The sequence below is a fragment of the Lissotriton helveticus genome, chromosome 5_1 (genome assembly GCF_964261635.1).
Source record: "Lissotriton helveticus chromosome 5_1, aLisHel1.1, whole genome shotgun sequence".
In the NCBI taxonomy this organism is placed as follows: Eukaryota; Metazoa; Chordata; class Amphibia; order Caudata; family Salamandridae; genus Lissotriton; species Lissotriton helveticus.
Genome location: NC_136065.1, coordinates 717049645 through 717071496, shown reverse-complemented (window position 1 = coordinate 717071496; position 21852 = coordinate 717049645). Strand labels below are relative to the sequence as shown.

The 21852-nt window shown below is 45.5% G+C and overlaps 1 protein-coding gene across 3 annotated transcripts in view; it reads left to right on the top strand.

Annotated features, from left to right (window-relative positions):
- Positions 1-21852, top strand: part of PIK3AP1 (phosphoinositide-3-kinase adaptor protein 1) — a 1822514-nt gene that overhangs the window by 188571 nt on the left and 1612091 nt on the right. For all 3 annotated transcript variants that reach the window (XM_078643124.1, XM_078643125.1, XM_078643123.1), the window contains exon 3: positions 2926-3342. In XM_078643124.1, the coding sequence (XP_078499250.1) occupies positions 2926-3342 (417 nt within the window). The remainder of the gene's footprint in view (positions 1-2925; positions 3343-21852) is intronic.

Below are 21852 nucleotides of genomic sequence, written 5' to 3'. Positions count from 1 at the left end.
ATCCCTTTGGGCATGACAGTTCATGTTGTCTCTCTCTCTATGCTGACAACAAGATTATACATCTTTTTCAGCCAGCCTCATCTGCACCGATCCTCCTGAACGCCATGATGGAATTTCGAGAGATTTTGGGACTATATGTGATTCATTTTTCCTGCTTGGGCAGTTGAAGGAGACAGTCCGAGAATCACTCCCAGAGGTAGGACTGCCCTGAGAGTGTTCGAGAACTTGGGATGCAAATTGCACATGGGGTGCAGTAATGTCACAATCTGAACCTGGGGAGGGTTATCAGAAATATCGTTCCCTCCATCAAATTCTGGAATAGCTTAAAACTTTTCCTGATGGGAAAAATAGCACTGATCGAAATGGTAGTACTACCCTACTGTCTGTATGTGCTCCAAGGCACCATGGACAAGATTCCTTGTTGGGTGTTTCTATAACGAGATCAGCTCTAGGTGAAGCTACTCTGGGCAAGAAAATTATGCTGATTGGTATTGTCCAAACTTAAACTGGAATGGGGCAAAGGGGGGGTGTGGAGGAACCCGGCAATGAGCTACACTACTTAGCGTCCCAGTTGCTGCATGCAGTCCTCTGGCTTGATGAGGGTGGTAACTGGGAGAAAACTTTACTTGCTGGCACGTATGGCGACTACAATCTAAGGGCCCTTCTGAGGAGAGGGAATAGAGTGCCCGAGACCCTCCCGCATATGATTCGCCTAGTTTGCCAGCTCTGGGAAAGAGCGGTTCAGTAGGTTATATGTAAGGCACCATTTGCGCCGGACCTGGACATTTGGATAGTGTGGCCCTTTTCACAAATTGCCCAAAATATGGCTGTTGACCTCTGGTGGGACGGAAACCTTGCCACGCTGTCTGATCTTTATCCCGCATCTAGGTTTATTACCATGCAAGACGCATTTGAGGCTTATGGATTGCGATCTGGTCAACTTTTCTAGGAACCTAAAATTGCTGCTATGGCTTGGGAAATTTGGCCCTCATTCCTTGAAGCTCCTGAACCCATGCAAACATTGGTCACTATGCTCCATATGGTGGGGGGGTGGGAAACTAATTATATATTTGTATCAGGCTTAACACACAGACAAGCCAGTGGAGCCCCTGAAGGTTGAAAATGCGTGTCAGCAGTTTGCAATAACCCTATTACTACTAAGGAGTAGACCAAAATGCATAGCAGGTTGTGGGGAGTATTGATTAATGCACCATGTAAGCGTCTACAGTTCAATATAATGCTTATTGCCTACTTTTCCCTTAAACAGATAATCAATACCTGGTGAGGGACCCGAGGTGTGTACAATCAAAGTGTATAAAGGTTGACTTTTTTCATGTGAAATGGTGCCGCCCCTTCTTTACAAAAGTCTGGGTAGATATATTGGCACAGCTCATCAACGCCACGAGCTGGGCTATCTCACTCCCAATCAAACACTGCCTCTTGGGTCTCATCCTCGAAACAAAAATTACGAATTTAAGCAGCAAATTCTTAAAGCTTGGTCTGACCGTTGCTAAGAGACCTATTGCCAGCAGATGGTTTAGTCCGATGCCTCCCTTGTATCGGACTGGCAACGTGATTTACTGGAAATGGCTGGAGCAGAGGAGGTGCATATGAGAAAGGTGAGACGGGATGGGAAATTGGCTGACGATCTGATATCTTGTGGAGCCCATGATACAAGCCCTTACGGACCCTCTCAGTGCCAGGTCCCCATAAGGGGCCTGCGTGAATATAAAAGGTTGCTCCTGTCAAATAAGCTGTAGTAGGCTTATATGGTATAAAGATGGCTGTACGTGGAGGACTGGACGATCATATCTGACCCTAGGAGAGACAGAGGAAAAAGAAGGTAGATACTGGGTAACTCTGGCTGGATTGGAAGTTGGAGCACGGGGGTGGGGAGTTGGCTTGTTACAGTTAAATGACATTTAATGTTCCACGTTGAGTGTTTTACTATGCGGCCGCTTTAAGTATGTACTGGCATGGTGCAACAAAGTGAACACTTCAACATTGCATCTGTACTCCTATGGCCGCATACCAAATTGTAATAGTATCTGAGTTGCGATTGCTAATTTATTGCACTCTAAGAAATGGCAATACATGTTTTTTTAAAGTGCATCTCTGACTATAAACATAAATGATAAGTAAAAAATGTGAAATATGCTTTAGCAAATCCTGAACGCCTAAGGTCATTTTATCAAAAGTGCTCCCGGTACGCATCGGGTGTGTGTCCACTTTTCTGACACCCAAGGAAGTTTAGTAGTACAGAAGGCAGATGCTTGCGAGGCCCCTGATATAATACAGATTGCGCTGGTGCGCGTGGTGCTGGTGCAATCTCAAGGGGATGTTCCTTCATTTGCATAGGGATGTATTCCATGCATACGAGGAAGCACTTTGCCTCTGCGCCCACGTTGTTTTATAGGTGCGGGTGCAGAGACAAAGAATGTATCAGGAGGTACACTAACTGTGCTCCACAAAAAGGCGGCACAGAGTCAATGCACCTCAGAGTCTCACAAAGGGCACTCCTTTGAAGTAGGGAAAATGCCCCTGTAGAAGGGAGGAGTCACTAACTGCATCCCCCTGAAGAGGCATTTCTGTCCATCGTAAATGCAGACCAAGCCGGCACAGTTGAAAGGCACACCGGCGGTTTCAAACACACAGTTCACCTTTCACTAATGTGCTGTCATTTGTGTAGGTCCAAGTTCAAAGCTGCCCCGAGGACAGCACATTTATTTTGATAGGGAGCACTGACCTGGCCTGCCCACAGCACATGCAGGTAAAGGTGCACCCCGATGCAGTCCAGGGCATATCTTTCATATGGGCCCTAGTGATCGTTTTAAAAACTAGAACTGAATATCCGATTGTATTTTGATAAAGAAGAGCAAATCTATGCCAGAAGTTACAGATTTTCTTCTATTCTCTAATTCACAGGCACGGCGGATATGTGTGATGTTTTAATCATGCATGGAAGTGATGGCAGTGAATGGTGCCAGTACCTGAAAGATCTCTTCCTTTCCAGCTATCAAATAAGAAACCATCAATTGCTCAGCTGTGAAGTGGACAGCAATGGCACACTTGCTCTTAAAGACTTGCAGGTGTTTTGGAGCAGTAAGTGTATTGTCATCCTTTTATCGAAAGACTTGGTAACGTGCTTTTCTAAACCCAGCCTAATTGAGAATTTACAAAAAGCTCTGCATCCACCAAAAAAAGTGGTTGTACTGTTCTGTGGAGTAACTGATTGTGAGGAATTTGGAGATGTATTCAAGGACTGGCCTTGGTGGAAAAAGGTCTCCTGTGAAGATGATGCGGATGCCTACATTGCAGCTGTTGCAGAGATTATTTTGAAAGGTTGGTCCATGCATTCTTTTTCGTTGCTCATTGATGTTTTTAGAGCAGTAATTTTTTGTTCAGTGATAGCAAAAACACGTAATATTAGTACATAACCAGGACAATGAATGACGCATTTTATGACTAACTTTTTCTTCTCTCAAACTATAGTATGAAAGACCATGCTTTGTTTTACCTTATTAAGTGGATTATGTTGTACCTAAAACTAAAGTATATGTCATGAACCTTTAGAACAAATAATGTAAGTGTTAACGATGCCTAAATACATTCAAAGTAGAGATGTTCTCATTCATTAATTCCTGCCTCGAAGTGCACTGAATCAATGCAAGGTACCGGAAAATTGCTGAAAACTTTATATTCAGCTTTTTATGGCTGCCCTGCTCATGCTGAGGTAGGTAAAGGACAACGTCTAGTAAGAAAACAGAGGCATGCACAATGTTTGAATGCATAAGCACATTGACGCCAAGCCACTGGCTATGCCGATGCTTGTTGCTTGAATCTTATGTCACATTTGTATTAGATCTTCATAATTCCAGGCCTGTGATAAAGCCAACGATAAAGCCATCAACCCATTTAAAACTGACAGTGGCTTTCTTCTAGATGTCTGACTGCATTTCATTCAAGCACGTTTGTTTTTGCTGCAACTATGTTCCTGGGGTTTCCAGTGCTTAATTTGTAAAAGAATAAGTGCCGGTTCCCAAGATTTTGTGCAGAAGTCGCAGCTGGTGCTATTGAAGGTCCGGGTGTTGATTACCAAGGCTGCATAGTCTTGAGCCCACCTCATGTCCCCCACCAAACATTCCCTGCCCTTTTAGCTCACTCTTGCAGGTTTACGTTCGTCCTTGCTTTCTCCCTTTGCAACTGTGGGTCATGGGGTGTTTGGTAGTTAGGATGACTCGTTTTTATGATCTTAATTGTCATTTGTGTTTTAGGATGTTTTATGGACAACTGTATAAATAAATGAACTTACTTACTTTGTAACTGTGTTTCCACCTCTCACGTCCGTCTTCCTTTTCCCCTTTGTGTTTTTCTCTCTTGCTCTGGACCAAAGTCTATTGAGTAATAATATGTGCAAGGCCCCAAAAATGAGTGCTGGTGAGCCACACCACCAGATCGATTTAAGCACTGGTGTTTTTATAGTTTGTTCTCAGCTTCTAACTGATGAGTTCTTTTCGGGTCTGTTAGGACTGGGGGTCTCTAGTTGGCAATGGCTTGCACCTTTGTCCAAATAGGGACCCTTGCTTCTAGTCAGAGTAAGGGGGCTACACTCCTAAAATAACCCCTGCTCAACCCTGTGGTAGCTTGCCACGAGCAGGAAGGCTTATCTCAGAGGCAGTGTGTAAAGCATTTGTGAACATATACAGTAATACAGTGAAAACACTACAGATGGACACAACACAGGTTTTATAAAAATAAGCATTCTTTATATAGACTTAACAAAAGACCCAAACGACAAAAATCCACAATACAGTAATCAGAAAATGACTTTAAGATGGTAGAAATAACTCAGTTCACTTTAGATGGTAAATGCGACACGTTTCCCACAAAGTACCTTTGAATGCGCCCCGCAAAAATAAGCAAAAGGTTCGCAGGGAGAACGATGCGCCGGTTTCTTGCTTCGGGAGAGGCGATGCATCTGTTCCTCAGTGCTTGCGCAAAGTAGGCGATGCGTCTGTTCCTTACCGGAGAGGAGGTGATGCGATGATCTCGTGGTGCATCCCGGTTGCGATGTGACAAGATGGCACCTTGATGCAATGCGATGATCCAGTGCGATGCGAGAAGATGGCACACTTGGTGCGATGCTTCGACGTGAAGACGATGCGTGCACGCCCGACGGCCGTGCGGCCACTCTGTAACTTTGGAGCCGCGACAGGCCCTGCAACTCGCTTCTCCGGTGATGCGACGGCAACCCTTTCGGTAGTGGCACGCTTCTCCGGTGATGCGACGGCGACCCTTGCGGTGGCGACACGCTATTCCAATGATGCGAGGCCAACAGCTGGGGATGCGACACGCTCCTTCTCATTGAGTCGCGCTTCCAGCTGCCAACACCCAGGCTTCTACAGACAGAATTCCCAGCAAGGAAATTCAGGGGGGAGTTGGTGGTGAAGTCTTGTATCCCTGGGACTTCAGCAGGAGGCAAGCACAATTCAAGCCCTTGGAGATTCTTCTTCAAGATGATGAAAGTCGCAAATCAAGTCTTTCTCCTTTCCTTGCCAATAAAGAAACCACCGCAGGCCAACCCTAGCAATTACAACTGGCACAGGGGAAGTAAAAAACTCCTGCATATTCTTTGGTTCTTCTCCTTGGCAAAAGGTCCTTCTTGATGCCCAGAAGTGATCTAAAGTTCTGGTGTCTGGGTCCCCCTTTTTATACACACAAATGCTTTGTCTCAGAAGGCAGAGAGTGTCTATACTGAGTCCAAACCATTTCTGGGTACATTCTGCCAGTGTACAACATCTTCCTTTGTCAGTATGGGCCAGGGTCATCAGACACACCACAGGAGGTGTAGCCAGCATTGTGGAAGGTAGGCACAGCCCTATTCAGGCCCAGATGCTACTCCTCCCACCACTCCCAATGCAGATAGGTCTATTCAGCCTTGTGCTGACTCACCCTTTCTCATGGAGCCACCCCAGCTCCTGTCACTTCCAAACCAGACATGGAATACACAACCTAGCCGAGGCAGGCTTGGATGGTTAGGCAAGAAAATACCTGGTTCTAAAAGTGGTATTTTCAAACACAAAATGTTAAAACCAACTTTATTAAAAGATGTATTTTATCATTCTGATTTCAGGCATACTAAATTCGTTTTTCTACCATGGTCCATGGGTCAGTTAGGATTATAAGATGTTATAACCAAATTGCCCATTCTGGCCTGTGGGGACAGGTAGCCTTGCAATAGTGAAAAACGAAATGGCTGTAATTCACTATCAGGACATGCCACACACATCAGGGCATGTCCAACCTTTCACATACAATGCACCCTGCCATAGTGCCTACCTTAGGGGTGGCTAACATGTAGAAAAGGAAAGGTTTAAGGACTGGTAAGTGGGTGCACTTACCAAGTCGACATGGGAGTACTAGACTGCACACAGGCTCTGCAATGGCAGGCCTGAGACACACTTTACAAGCTGCTTCTGTCGGTGGCACAATCAGTGCTGCAGCCCACTAGCAGCATTTGATCTACAGACCCTGGGCACACGTGGTGCACTGTACTAGGGACTGACAAGTAAATCAAATAAGCCAATCATAGAGTCACTAATCCATTACATCAATTTACATTAGGGAGCACTTGCACTGTGGCACTGAATAGCAGTGGCACAGTACCCAAAGCATCTAAAGCCAGCAAAACATATTAAAAACAGAGGAGATAACAGCAAAAAATCGAAGGGAGACTCACACCAATGGTACCAGGTCTAACACGTGTCCCCTCCAGCTCAAATGTGGGGAGAACTACCCAACCTCTTGGGAGTCCTCTTCACTAAGGTGGAAAAATCTGGACACACCATCAGCATTGGCGTATTCTGTACCAGGGAGGTGTTCCACCGTGAAGTCCATCCCCTGTAGTAAAATGGACCACCTCATCAACTTTGGATACTCACCCATCATCTGCATCAACCATCTGAGGGGCCTGTGGTCTATCTGAACCCGGAAGTGAGTCCCAAACAAGTAAGGTCTCAACTTCTTCAGCGCCCAGACCACAGCAAATGCCTCACGCTCAATTGCACTCCACCTCTGTTCCCGTTGGAAGTAACCTCCTACTGATGAAGGCTACAGGTTGGTCTAGGCCCTCCTCATTGATCTGTGAAAGAACACCCCCTACACCATACTCTGAAGCATCTGTTTGGACAATTAATTCCTTTGAGAAGTTGGGCACCTGAAGCACGGGTGCTGTGCACATGGCAGTCTTCTAGGCGTCAAAAGCTTTCTGACAGGTGTCAGTCTAGTTCACTTTCTTGGGCTGCTTCCTGGAAGTCACCTCAGTCAAGGGTGCAACAATGTTGCCATACTCCTTGACAAACCTCCTGTAGTACCCTCTGATGTCCTAAAAAGGCTCTCACCTGTGTTTGGTATCAATCTTTGGTTGTAGGGGCGCCACCTGGCCGCTTCCTATCTGGTGCCCCAAGTACACCACGGAACCCTGCCCGATATGGCACTTACTCACCTTCGGTGGGCTAAAATTATAGTGCAATTGATCTGTTTTTATTGACTCTTGCTCTGCATATATTAATTGTTGTGTAATATGTTTTAATTACTGGCTTTTAGATACATTTTTATTATATTTATGAAAGTAGCTCGCATGTTTTAGGGCATAATTTACAAAGCTGATAAATTGTATATTGCTTCTGCCCCAAATTCTTGTAATCGGCCTATGGAGATAATAGTATGTAATGTTTTACTTTGTGCTTTTATGGCTAAAGATAGCCGAAATAAAGTCGAAACAAACAAACAAACTTACTCACCTTGATCGTGAGGCCTGCTCTGCTCAGCACCATCAACACTTCCCAGAGTTGGCGCAGATGTTCTTCCCAACTGGTGCTGAACACTGCAATGTCATCCAGGTAGGCAGCACTGAAATCTTCCAGTCCAGCCAACACCTAGTTGACCAACCTCTTAAAGGTGGCAGGGGCATTCTTCATCCCAACGGGCATAACCTGGAATTGGTAGAGCCCATCTGGTGTGGAGAATGCTGACCTCTCTTTGGCTCCATCAGTTAAGACGATCTGCCAGTACCCAGATGTCAAATCAAACGTACTGAGGTACCATGCAGCCCCTAGCCGATCAATGAGCTATCAGCTCTGGGGATGGGGTGCGTGTCAGTCTTGGTGACTGAATTGAGTCCTTGGTAGTCCACACAGAACCAGAGTTCGGGTGTGGCACCAGATGCGGCAGCCTTTGGGACCAAGACCACTGGGCTGGCCCAAGGACTGTTAGTGGACTCGATCGCCCCTAAGGCAAACATCTTGGAGACCTCCTCCTTGATGTAAGCTCTGACCCAGTCAGTCACTGTGTAAGCCTTGTACTTAACAGGAGGACTGTCTCCAGTGTCTACATCATGGATGTACTTGGAAAAATTAGGAGGCCCCCTATCTAGGTTTGTCTGGGACCAGGGGGAGAGGAAATAAAACTCACATGGTGTCCCACACTATCAGTCCGAGTGCTATTCTTAAGGACTTATATATGAAGATTTTTTGTGGACCTTATCACAAACAATCTACCTGTCCGATAATACTTGAGTATGAAAAAGGCGAGAGGTAAGAGATCCTAGTTTAAGCGGTACAACAAAATCATGAGTTCTTACACTTTGTTAGGCTATCATTACACAGTTCAAACAGAAAATGATTAAACAGAAAATGATTAACGAGGCTATTTTCAGGAGGTTTTTGTGAAAAAATGTATACAAATTTTATTTTAATTACATACAGTTTGATTTATCAATGCGTTAAAAACAGATGAATACACATCTCAATATATTTGACAGTTTATGCAAAAAATTATTAAAACATAAAACATAATACATAAAACAAGAATCAGAAAATTGTCGACGTGGCGTTTCGGCTTTTTTCTTAAAAACACCTTCTTCAGGACAGATTCTAGATTTAAAAAACACACCATTACCAAACATTGTTTGTCACATTATCGTCTTTGTTTACATATTATCACTGCTTTCCTCATGTAAATAAAACTATTAGATTCACATGCCCTCTATCTTTTTAGCTGTACACACAGTAGATACAGTTGTACATTTATAGTCTGTTACCTCTCCCTATGTCCTCTATTCTTTTGTAACTATATGGACTATCCCCGATATAGTTTTATCATTTTACTGACTACAAGGTGTCACTCACCTCGGGGTAAAAATGATTTCATATGATGAACTCAATGATAAATTGAAGTTCGTACTGCATCAGGATCCCTTTAGGTATATGGGTCTATTGGCTATTAGTGCTTCTTTTGAGGATAATAGCAACTGACTGTAACGTCAGAGGGAAATAGACAATAGGTTATCCGCCCATTTCTATATGATCTTCCTGTCAGAAAATAAAATAAAACCTGTATTACCTTAGATAATAATAAGTGCGACGATAAACACTGTCCAGGGGAGCCACCGATTTGAATAGGAGTACTTCTTAATGATATTTCTTTTGGTCAAATGATGGTAAATGTTATTGGGTGGTCTTTTCTATATCGTTATCCCTGTATGTCTATTGTTAATAGCGGTACAAAAGGGGGTGGTGATGGACGGAGCATCTGAATCAATCAAACACTCACACCCAGTCAAAAGATCTGGGTTTAATCCATCACCGTTCTTTATTCACTTATGGCGGCCAAAAGCTTTTGACTGGGTGTGAGTGTTTGATTGATTCAGATGCTCCGTCCATCACCACCCCCTTTTGTACCGCTTTTGGCCGCCAAAAATGTGGCAGGGTATGCTCAGACGTGAGTCCCTTGCTCACTTTGCCACTGGATTCAAGCAAGCCGGGCTGAAGACGTCTGGAATGCCAGAAACTGGTCCTCGGAAGCTTGTTTCCGGTCCAGGGAAGACTTGGCTTGGCAGTTCGGGCTGGACTGTTCCCATGAGGCACAGGGTCAGACTGATTTGCATATAGCCATGTCTGAACTGGAGTGGCAGAGTGGGCTAAAGAACAGTGATGGATTAAACCCAGATCTTTTGACTGGGTGTGAGTGTTTGATTGATTCTGATGCTTCGTCCATCACCACCCCCTTTTGTACCGCTTTTGGCCGCCAAAAATGTGGCAGGGTATGCTCAGACGTGAGTCCCTTGCTCACTTTGCCACTGGATTCAAGCAAACCGGGCTGAAGACGGCTGGAATGCCAGAAACCGGTCCTCGGAAGCTTGTTTCCGGTCCAGGGAAGACATGGCTTGGCAGTTCGGGCTGGACTGTTCCCATGAGGCACAGGGTCAGACTGATTTGCATATAGCCATGTCTGAACTGGAGTGGCAGAGTGGGCTAAAGAACGGTGATGGATTTAACCCCGATCTTTTGACTGGGTGTGAGTGTTTGATTGATTCAGATGTTCCGTCCATCACCACCCCCTTTTGTACCGCTTTTGGCCGCCAATAATGTGGCAGGGTATGCTCAGACGTGAGTCCCTTGCTCACTTTGCCACTGGATTCAAGCAAGCCGGGCTGAAGACGGCTGGAATGCCAGAAACCGGTCCTCGGAAGCTTGTTTCCGGTCCAGGGAAGACATGGCTTGGCAGTTCGGGCTGGACTGTTCCCATGAGGCACAGGGTCAGACTGATTTGCATATAGCCATGTCTGAACTGGATTGGCAGAGTGGGCTAAAGAACGGTGATGGATTAAACCCAGATCTTTTGACTGGGTGTGAGTGTTTGATTGATTCAGATGCTCCGTCCATCACCACCCCCTTTTGTACCGCTTTTGGCTGCCAAATATGTGGCAGGGTATGCTCAGATGTGAGTCCCTTGCTCACTTTGCCACTGGATTCAAGCAAGCCGGGCTGAAGACGGCTGGAATGCCAGAAACCGGTCCTCGAAAGCTTGTTTCCGGTCCAGGGAAGACATGGCTTGGCAGTTCGGGCTGGACTGTTCCCATGAGGCACAGGGTCAGACTGATTTGCATATAGCCATGTCTGAACTGGAGTGGCAGAGTGGGCTAAAGAACGGTGATGGATTAAACCCAGATCTTTTGACTGGGTGTGAGTGTTTGATTGCTTCAGATGCTCCGTCCATCACCACCCCCTTTGTACCGCTTTTGGCCGCCAAAAATGTGGCAGGGTATGCTCAGACGTGAGTCCCTTGCTCACTTTGCCACTGGATTCAAGCAAGCTGGGCTGAAGACGGCTGGAATGCCAGAAACCGGTCCTCGGAAGCTTGTTTCCGGTCCAGGGAAGACATGGCTTGGCAGTTCGGGCTGGACTGTTCCCATGAGACACAGGGTCAGACTGATTTGCATATAGCAATGTCTGAACTGGAGTGGCAGAGTGGGCTAAAGAACGGTGATGGATTAAAAACAGATCTTTTGACTGGGTGTGAGTGTTTGATTGATTCAGATGCTCCATCCATCACCACCCCCTTTTGTACCGCTTTTGGCCGCCAAATATGTGGCAGGGTATGCTCAGACGTGAGTCCCTTGCTCACTTTGCCACTGGATTCAAGCAAGCCGGGCTGAAGACGGCTGGAATGCCAGAAACCGGTCCTCGGAAGCTTGTTTCCGGTCCAGGGAAGACATGGCTTGGCAGTTTGGGCTGGACTGTTCCCATGAGGCACAGGGTCAGACTGATTTGCATATAGCCATGTCTGAACTGGAGTGGCAGAGTGGGCTAAAGAACGGTGATGGATTAAACCCAGATCTTTTGACTGGGTGTGAGTGTTTGATTGATTCAGATGCTCCGTCCATCACCACCCCCTTTTGTACCGCTTTTGGCCGCCAAAAATGTGGCAGGGTATGCTCAGACGTGAGTCCCTTGCTCACTTTGCCACTGGATTCAAGCAAGCCGGGCTGAAGACAGCTGGAATGCCAGAAACCGGTCCTCGGAAGCTTGTTTCCGGTCCAGGGAAGACATGGCTTGGCAGTTCGGGCTGGACTGTTCCCATGAGGCACAGGGTCAGACTGATTTGCATATAGCCATGTCTGAACTGGAGTGGCAGAGTGGGCTAAAGAACGGTGATGGATTAAACCCAGATCTTTTGACTGGGTGTGAGTGTTTGATTGATTCAGATGCTCCGTCCATCACCACCCCCTTTTGTACCGCTTTTGGCCGCCAAAAATGTGGCAGGGTATGCTCAGACGTGAGTCCCTTGCTCACTTTGCCACTGGATTCAAGCAAGCCGGGCTGAAGACGGCTGGAATGCCAGAAACCGGTCCTCGGAAGCTTGTTTCCGGTCCAGGGAAGACATGGCTTGGCAGTTTGGGCTGGACTGTTCCCATGAGGCACAGGGTCAGACTGATTTGCATATAGCCATGTCTGAACTGGAGTGGCAGAGTGGGCTAAAGAACGGTGATGGATTAAACCCAGATCTTTTGACTGGGTGTGAGTGTTTGATTGATTCAGATGCTCCGTCCATCACCACCCCCTTTTGTACCGCTTTTGGCCGCCAAAAATGTGGCAGGGTATGCTCAGACGTGAGTCCCTTGCTCACTTTGCCACTGGATTCAAGCAAGCCGGGCTGAAGACGGCTGGAATGCCAGAAACCGGTCCTCGGAAGCTTGTTTCCGGTCCAGGGAAGACATGGCTTGGCAGTTTGGGCTGGACTGTTCCCATGAGGCACAGGGTCAGACTGATTTGCATATAGCCATGTCTGAACTGGAGTGGCAGAGTGGGCTAAAGAACGGTGATGGATTAAACCCAGATCTTTTGACTGGGTGTGAGTGTTTGATTGATTCAGATGCTCCGTCCATCACCACCCCCTTTTGTACCGCTTTTGGCCGCCAAAAATGTGGCAGGGTATGCCAGACGTGAGTCCCTTGCTCACTTTGCCACTGGATTCAAGCAAGCCGGGCTGAAGACGGCTGGAATGCCAGAAACCGGTCCTCGGAAGCTTGTTTCCGGTCCAGGGAAGACATGGCTTGGCAGTTCGGAACGGACTGTTCCCATGAGGCACAGGGTCAGACTGATTTGCATATAGCCATGTCTGAACTGGAGTGGCAGAGTGGGCTAAAGAACGGTGATGGATTAAACCCAGATCTTTTGACTGGGTGTGAGTGTTTGATTGATTCAGATGCTCCGTCCATCACCACCCCCTTTTGTACTGTCTATTGTTAATATACAGACCTCACCATTTTTAGTTTATCAAATTGTTGAGAGCACAGACCTTCTTCTGCTGCATTCAATGGCACATTAGGACTCAGGGGTTGACCTCCAGTCTTTATGGAAATTCAAACACAATCTGTAAAGCAATTTTCACAGAGTATTAACTCCCTATGCCATATGAGAATTGACCTACTTAATTGGTCCTGATTGTCTATCTTTTCGATGTCCTTATCACTGTTAGTGACATTGGTTTATTATATTGTTCCCCTATTTGGGTGATTTACAAATAAAATGATCGCATTTTTAGTTGCCTGTATTTGGTACAACTTATTTTTCTAGATTTATCACATTTACCACTTGTGGTCTCTTCTAAAGGTAGCTATTAGCATCAGAGCGGCACAAACGCCATATGATTTTTGGCATTCAATTTTATGTGTAAAGTTGTTCCATGTTAGATTCTTGCATATAGGCATGAAAAACTGGATTTCAAAGGTCTTATTCATAGTTTTATAAACCTCATCTTGTTTTAAAGACCTCGTCTTAATTAACTCCTTTGTGATCCTCTGGATGGTAAGCCCCCTCACGGCATGGTCTTATTTTCTTAAAAGAAGACCACTAAAAAATATATGTGGCCATAATTGTTTTCCTTTTCACTTATGGGATACTGGATGCTCTAAGCAGCTATTCTTTAGTTATTTAGGAGTGATGGCCTACCTGCTTGATTTAATTTAAGGTATACACACACTCTTGGCACATTCTCTAAACTGACCTTGAAGGTGTACACTGGCCTCACTGCTCCTGACTTGGACAGCGCCGCCCGTTTCGTCTTCTTGATGTGAAATGATACGAATGGCATCTCGACTGTTATCGTGTCTTTTATGCTAGCCAAGTGCTGATAGGGTCCAGAGGCCCCATAATGTCAATGCCCACCCAATCAAAGGGGGTACTGACCACAGGGAAAGGCTGGAGAGGAGCCTTGTGCTTCTTTCCACTCTTCCCACTTGCCTAACAAGCCCTCCAATGAGTGTCTGAATTCTTATGCATCTGGGTCCAATAAAAGTGGGTGACAAGCCTTTCAAAGATCTTGTCCTGCCCCAGATGTTCAGCTAAAGGGACGTTATAGTTAGTTGAACATTTGACGCATATGAAACCAGAGAAATTCGCCTGTTATAGTCGAGCTAACTATAACTTGCGCATCCGCACTGCAATGCTGATGATGTCACATATTACATCACTCAAGACATGGTCAGTGACAGCACTGATGACATCACTGATGACATCTCAAATTACATCACTGATGACATCACTGATGACATCATCCAGTGAATGTGTGTTTCTGTAAAGGTTAAATATGTTTTATATATATATATATATATATATATATATATATATTCACTGAAAAAACCATAGGTTATAGACCATATATAGTTAGGAATTAGCATTTAAAAAACCTTATTTTACTCACACAAAACCATTGAAATTCCATATATAGTTAGTTGCACTAACTATATATCGCGCACCCGCAATCCACTGCTGATGATGTCACATATTACATCATTCATGACATGGTCAGTGACATCACTGATGACATCACTGATGACATCTCAAATGACATCACTGATGACATCACTGATGACATCATCCAGTGACTGTGTGTTTCTGTAAAGTTTAAATATGTTTTACATATTGAAAAATGAGTAGATGTATAAGTGTCTGGACGAAGGATTTAGTAGGTGCATGACTGAATGTATGAGTGAGTGATTAAATGTGTCTCACTGAGTGCATAGGTTAGTGACTAAACTGTCTTAATTTGTGCATCATTATGTCTGTTGTTCTGTAAACTGCTGCATGTGTTGATCAGTAGCTATATGATTAACTATATGGGTTATTGATTGATTGTCCAAGTATTTGTATGGGAGACTGAGTGTGTGTGTGGCTGGCTGGGAGGTGTGTGACTCTGTGCAGATCAATGTGTACTTGTATCAATGATTGTATAAGAAAGTAAGTATGTGTTAGTATATGTTTGAAAATGTAAGGTGCTGTATGTTTAACTGTATAGACAAGAAAATGGAAGTGTGATTGATTCTTTACAGGACTGACTAGGTGTGTGAGTAACTCCATGGATGAGTGGCAGAGTGTGAGTGTCTGTATAGGTGTATGAGTGCATATGATAGTGTTGTAAACATGAGTGATTGTATGTATGAATGATTGTATGGGTGAATGAGTGAATGTGTGTGTAGACGTAGGAATCAGTGAGTGCGTATGTAGTAACTAGTATTGGTGTGTCAATGGTTTAAAAAATTATACTCTGTATTTAACACTGGGTGAAACAGAGGTTATATTAAAATGTGAGGAGATGCATTGTATTGTCACATGAATGATATCATCAGTGATGTGGTCATTGATGTCAAATGAGATGTCATCAGTGATGTCATCAGTGATGTCATTTGAGATGTCATCAGTGATGTCATCAGTGATGTCACTGACCATGTCATGAATGATGTAATATGTGACATCATCAGCAGTGGATTGCGGGTGCGCGATATATAGTTAGTGCAACTAACTATATATGGAATTTCAATGGTTTTGTGTGAGTAAAATAAGGTTTTTTAAATGCTAATTCCTAACTATATATGGTCTATAACCTATGGTTTTTTCAGTGAATTTTCAAGGTTTTGTAAATGCTAATTCCTGACTATATATGGTCTATAACCTATGGTTTTTTCAGTGAATTTCAATGGTTTTTAATAGCAAATATCATAAGCTGTCGAATGTCAAGTACGTGGTAAGTGAAAACATTTTCGTGTTTATGCACACTGATCTGCTTTGAATGGTGCCCCCCCCCTCATTTCTATTAGGAGTACTCTCTCTTTGCAGATAGTGAAAGGTAGTTAACGCAGGCCTTTACCCCCGTTGTAATACGTCGTGCCTGCTTCTCTCTCCATTTGATTGATTGTTATCCAAGTATTTACTGTTTTAGAATTGGTTCTCTTTGGTTCATTCTCTATTTACAAACAAACACAGAGTCGCAATACTCTGTTTAGTCTTTGCAGATAACGAAAAATCGTGTAAAAAAAAAAGAAAAGGAATCGAGCAAAATCAGTAGGCCACTAATGGGATCTCTTTTTGACCTCGCTAAAATAGAAACATTAGGAACAATCCCTCATGACAAATACAAAACTAGTGAGATGAACTGAACTCCACACAATGATGGCTGCAAAACAGCTCGGCTCCGCCACCCACCCCGCCCAAAATAACGATAAAGAGCGGCTGCCATGATTGGTTGCGGAATGGCCACGACGGAGCTACGAAATGGTGCTGCTCTCATGCTAAACCCAGCTTCAGTCTGAAACATCCAGAAACACTGTAGACTACCAATTCGATCAGTTCCGGTAGCGCCCCAATGTAACCCGGTAGAGAAGAACTAGCCCTCCCCTCTTTGACTGATGGTTCTTGTTGCCTGTCCCTTCCGTTGTCATTTAACAGAACTATTTAGCCTGCTGAAAGGGGTTGTGTTCCGACCGCTGGTTGGTGGAGACATTTTGACTATATTCTGGACCTGCGTTGTCGCGTAATGCGTCATATGACGCGCCGCGTTAGCGCATCCGGAAGTCATCCGGGGCGCGCAGCGCGTAACGTAAGCATAACAAGTCATGTGACTTGTTAAAACTTTTCATTGGTTCATTTTACTTTTCTTATTCTAATGATGAAAGGCTTGGTCATATGACCTAAAAATTACGCTTTTTATTACTTCCGAACATTATTTTTTCTTAAATATATGTTATAATGTTCCAGGCTAATGTACTTTCCCGGAAAATCTACAACTGTCCTGCAAGTAAAATATATTCTTTTTTCGAGAAAAAGAGCGTTTCTTCGTCCCATGACGGAGCCGTTGAGCAAAAGAGGGTCGACCTGCTGTCTTAGTCGCCGATACGCCTGAATATGAGATTCTTATCGATCACTTTATGTTGCAGGAGTAGAAAACACAACAGCCCTTGACCATTTATCTTTACTGCGTTCCTTCGTATTATACCTTTTACCCTTCATGTAATTGGTCTGCTTTATTTCACTTGCCTTTTAATGATTCTAAAACAGTGACTATTATTAAAAACTTTACCAATGTATATACTACTACCATGTTTTCTTTTAAAAACCTTTATTGTGAAAATTTCATTATACAAATACGAGCCTATAACCACGTGGGCCGGCCACGGAGCAAACTGTAATCATATATGATGAGTAGACATTTACACTGTAGAGGAACGTAACGGGCGGGCCATTAGGTTGCAAGAACTAAGGTGTCTAACAGTTACGGAATCGGTGGACGTACATTTTATAATTAAAATACGACAGGGCCAGTTACAATAAAATTATCTAGATATACATTTGCGGGCAAGTACCATGGGTGACGTTAATTCGAACTTTCAATAGTACAGTAATCAATAACACATCAGAACTTAATATCAATAGGGATGTCGAAATATTCAATCAATTCTCGTCCCCGCCCGCCATGTGCTTCAAAACTACATACGTATCTCGTGATTTCAAGGTTCTGCAACCAGTACACAACAAGGAGTTACGAGTCCCATTTATTCCGGCGCCATTTTGGGCGAGGACGGGCAGGTCCAGGATATAGTCAAAATGTCTCTACCAACCATCGACTATGATGATGTTCATATGCTGTATTTATTAGAGTAACACTCATCTGTCCACATGAAATTAATTTGCCACAATCTAAACATGTCATTTTAATCTTTCCAAAGTTCTTCTAAATATTTGGGACCGTTTCCCTTGCCTCTGATGCTGTCAGTGCCACTTCTTTGATGAATGTACTAGCAGGTCAGGGGTTCTCCTCCAAATCTCTCTTTTATGCAGCACTATAATTAATTGGTGCCACCTCTCCATATGACGATGCATGGTATAGTTACCATAACTATATTTTTTTTCGGTTCCTCTGGAGAGTTCATCGTGGCAGATGAAGCGTGTAACGTACCGGGCATTTACCTTTTTTTGCATGTACAGGAAAGGAAAAAAAAATCGAGCGTCCGAGTTCTAAGGTGTCCCAGGGCCATTTTAGTGGACCAGGCCCAAATCCAAAGAACAGGCCACCATTTTGAGAGTCCTGTTGCAGCCGCCTGTCGCTGTAGCATCAAGAGCAGCCGAAACTCAGCTGAATGGCAACTGAAACGGTAAAGGGGCGCCCCACTACAGCAGACGAGCCTCCACCTAGGAAGGCCCGTTCACGCCGCCTCCCCCCCCCCCTTCGGGCACCCCACGCCGTTATTCGGAGCAGTATTGTAGGATGGCCACACCAGTGCGGCAACTTGCTAGACATCACCTCGGTGGTAACCGAATCTCAGCGCCTTGTGGTGTCTTCTATTCAGAAAACATTGTTGTGCTGCCTTCGACCTATTCGCCGCAAGTGCGCACGCAACTCAGCTGCATAGCTTGCTAGACACCACCTCGGTGCTAACCGAATCTCAGCGCCTTGTGGTGTCTTCTATTCCAAAAATATTGTTGCGCTGCCTTTGGCCCCATTCGCACATCGGTCCGCTACTGACGCCATCTCACAGGCTAATGGGGCGCCCCACGCCGAGTTTCAGCATTGTAGGATGACCACACCAGTACAGCAACTTGCTAGACATCACCTCGGAGCCATCCGGATCTCGGCGCCCCACTGCAGATGAAGTGCCTCTCAACTATGAAACCACCACGGTGACATCCGGATCTTGGCGCCTTGTGCTGGTTCCGGCCTATTCACACATCGGTCCGCTACTGACGCCACCTCACAGGCCAACGGGGCGCCCCACGCCGAGTTTCAGCATTGTAGGATGGCCACACCAGTACAGCAACTTGCTAGACATCACCTCGGTGCCATCCGGATCTTGGCATCTCAGCGCCTTGTGGTATCTTCCATACAGAAAATATTGTTGCGCTGCCTTTGGCCCCATTCGCACATCGGTCCGCTACTGACACCATCTCAGAGGCCAACAGGGCGCCCAACGCCGACTTTTACCATTGTAGGATGGCCACACCAGTGCCACAACTTGCTAGACACCACCTCGGTGCCATCCGGATCTTGGCATCTCAGCGCCTTGTGGTGTCTTCTAGTCAGAAAATATTGTTGCGCTGCCTTTGGCCCCATTCGCACATCGGTCCGCTACTGACGCCATCTCACAGGCCAACGGGGCGCCCCACGCCGACTTTCAACATTGTAGGATGGCCACACCAGTGCGGCAACTTACTAGACACCACCTCGGTGCCATCCGGATCTTGGCGCGTTGTGCTGCCTTCGGCCTATTCGCACATCGGTCCGCTACTGACGCAAACTCACAGGCCAACGGGGCGCCCCACGCCGACTTTCAGCATTGTAGGATGGCCACACCAGTGCTGCAACTTGCTGGACACCACCTCGGTGCCATCCGGATCTTGGCGCGTTGTGTTGCCTTCGGCCTATTCGCGCATCGGTCCGCTACTGACGCCGCCTCACGTGCCAACGTATTTTCTCCGCATTTTATACCCTATGCCGCATAACAGGTCATGTGACTTGTTTATAAAACTTTTCATTGGTTCATTTTACTTTTGGTTTCCTAATGATGGAAGGCTTGATCATATGACCTAAAAACAACACTTTTCATTGGATGAAAACTTTTTTTTTTTCCCAAACGATGAAAGCCTCACCTTGTTTCTGGATGTTTCAGACTGAAGCTGGCGTCAGCATGAGAGCACCACCATCTCGTAGCTCCGTCGTGGTCATTCCGCGAGCAATCATGGCAGCCGCTCCCCACCGGAAACCTGCAGGAGTCGGGGGCCCCCAAGACTTTTGTAGAATCTTCAAGGCGGAGGGGACGCTTTCTAGAATGGGGTCCAAGACCTAGCAGACAAGCGTCCGATTTCCAAGGTGTCCCAGGGCCATTTCAGTGGACCAGGCCCAAAAAGGAAACAGCCTGCCGCCATTTTGAGAGTCCTGTGACAGCCGCCTATCGCTGCACCGCAAGAGTGGGCGCAACTCAGCTGAATTGCGGCTTTTGACACAGTGGACCAAAAGCGGACGGAATGGCAACTGAAACGGTAAAGGGGCGCCCCACTACAACAGACGAGACTCCACCTGGAGAGGCCCGTTCACGCCGCCTCCCCCGGGGCGCCCCACGCCGTTATTCGGAGCAGCATTGTAGGATACCAAAACCAGTGCGGCAACTTACTGGACATCACCTTGGTGCCATCGTTCTGCTGCCTTGGAACTATTCGCACAACAGTTTGCTACTGATGACCCACCCCCCGCGACGCCCCACGCCAGAAATCTGGACGTTGTGCTGCGTTGGGACTATTCGCACAGCCGACCGCTACTTCGTTGTTTTTCCCTAAAAATGTTTATATGTTATTACTGTTTTTGTTTTCTTGTATATATTTATAAGTTATTAAAGTTTTATAATCTTACTACTTTGTTGGAGTGCTATATATTTTTAATGTGACACATAATTGTAAAAACTTTGATGTACAAAGAGTCATCCCTGGAATCTTCCGCTTCAGGCTCGGTCCCCTCCCCAATCACAATACAGGATGGTTTTCAGATAATAGGAACGCGTCTGCTGTGACGGATCTCATCGAGTGTGGGCCTTGATCTACTATAACTCCTTTGAAGAGGGGTGATTCTTTACAGCTGGGGCCATAAACTACATCTGCAGGGCTAGCTGATACCCTAGGACCGGCCTGGACAATCGGACACAGAGGAAAAGGAGTGTCAGAGGGTGCGGAAGTGAATAGGGCGAAAGGGAGGTGTCGGGCGGGCACAGGGTGTGATTCTCAGGGAAGAGCAGCGCAGATGGGGGGTGGTTTATTACCCATGCATAAGACAGAGAGCGGGGGTGACCATTGCCTGGGGGAGATGCTTGCGAGGGTGGGGAGCCATGCTAAGGATCGACAGCGTGCACAGAGTGGGTCTGGTCAAGGCATCTAAAATGACTGCCGTGCACGACAAAAGTGTGGCATTTGAAAAAAGGCAAGATGGCGCAGACAATGTTTTTCAACACTTCCTGATTTCCTTCGAATCGAACGTTAACAGACGTTGGGGCATATTACCAAAGTTAAGCGATATTTATCCCTAACGATGCTTAGCAACGATTTTTTTACCGCTAAGCATCGTCAGAAATTATCGCAGATAAACCTTGCTATTATCAAGGTTTATCGCAAATACGATAAAAAACGACCGCAATGCATTAATATCGCTGAAAACTCAGCGATATTCATGCATTACCGAGCTAATGCTCTTAGCCATGTTATCCAGCTCCCATTGGATAACATGGCTAAGAACTGCTCAGGGCAGGTGCTAGCTTTTGGAGATATTCGCGCTTATCGCGAATATTTCCAAAAGTTGATAATAGGAGATAGCGATGTTAGCGACTGTTTCCAGTCACTAACATCTTGGCATGCCCACTTTGCATGTCATTAGTGATAAATATCACTCACATGCAAAGTGGGGCCCAAGATGGTCGCTATCTCCTACTAGCCGTCGCTAACTGGTGTTACCAACAGCTAGGTAATACAGATATAATTTTATCTCCGCGAAGCGGAGCGCTGTTACAGATATATATCTTCTTTTTGAACGTTAATTTCTCAAAATCCACTGAAGCACATATATTGAGACCTAGCAAAGGCACATCGAGCTACCAGTCCCTACAATTTTGCCAAGTTTCGTGCAAATCCATTCAGCCGTTCGATTATTATTATTATTTTTTTTGCCCCGCGGGGCCCTTTTAAAACCTCCACATCAAAC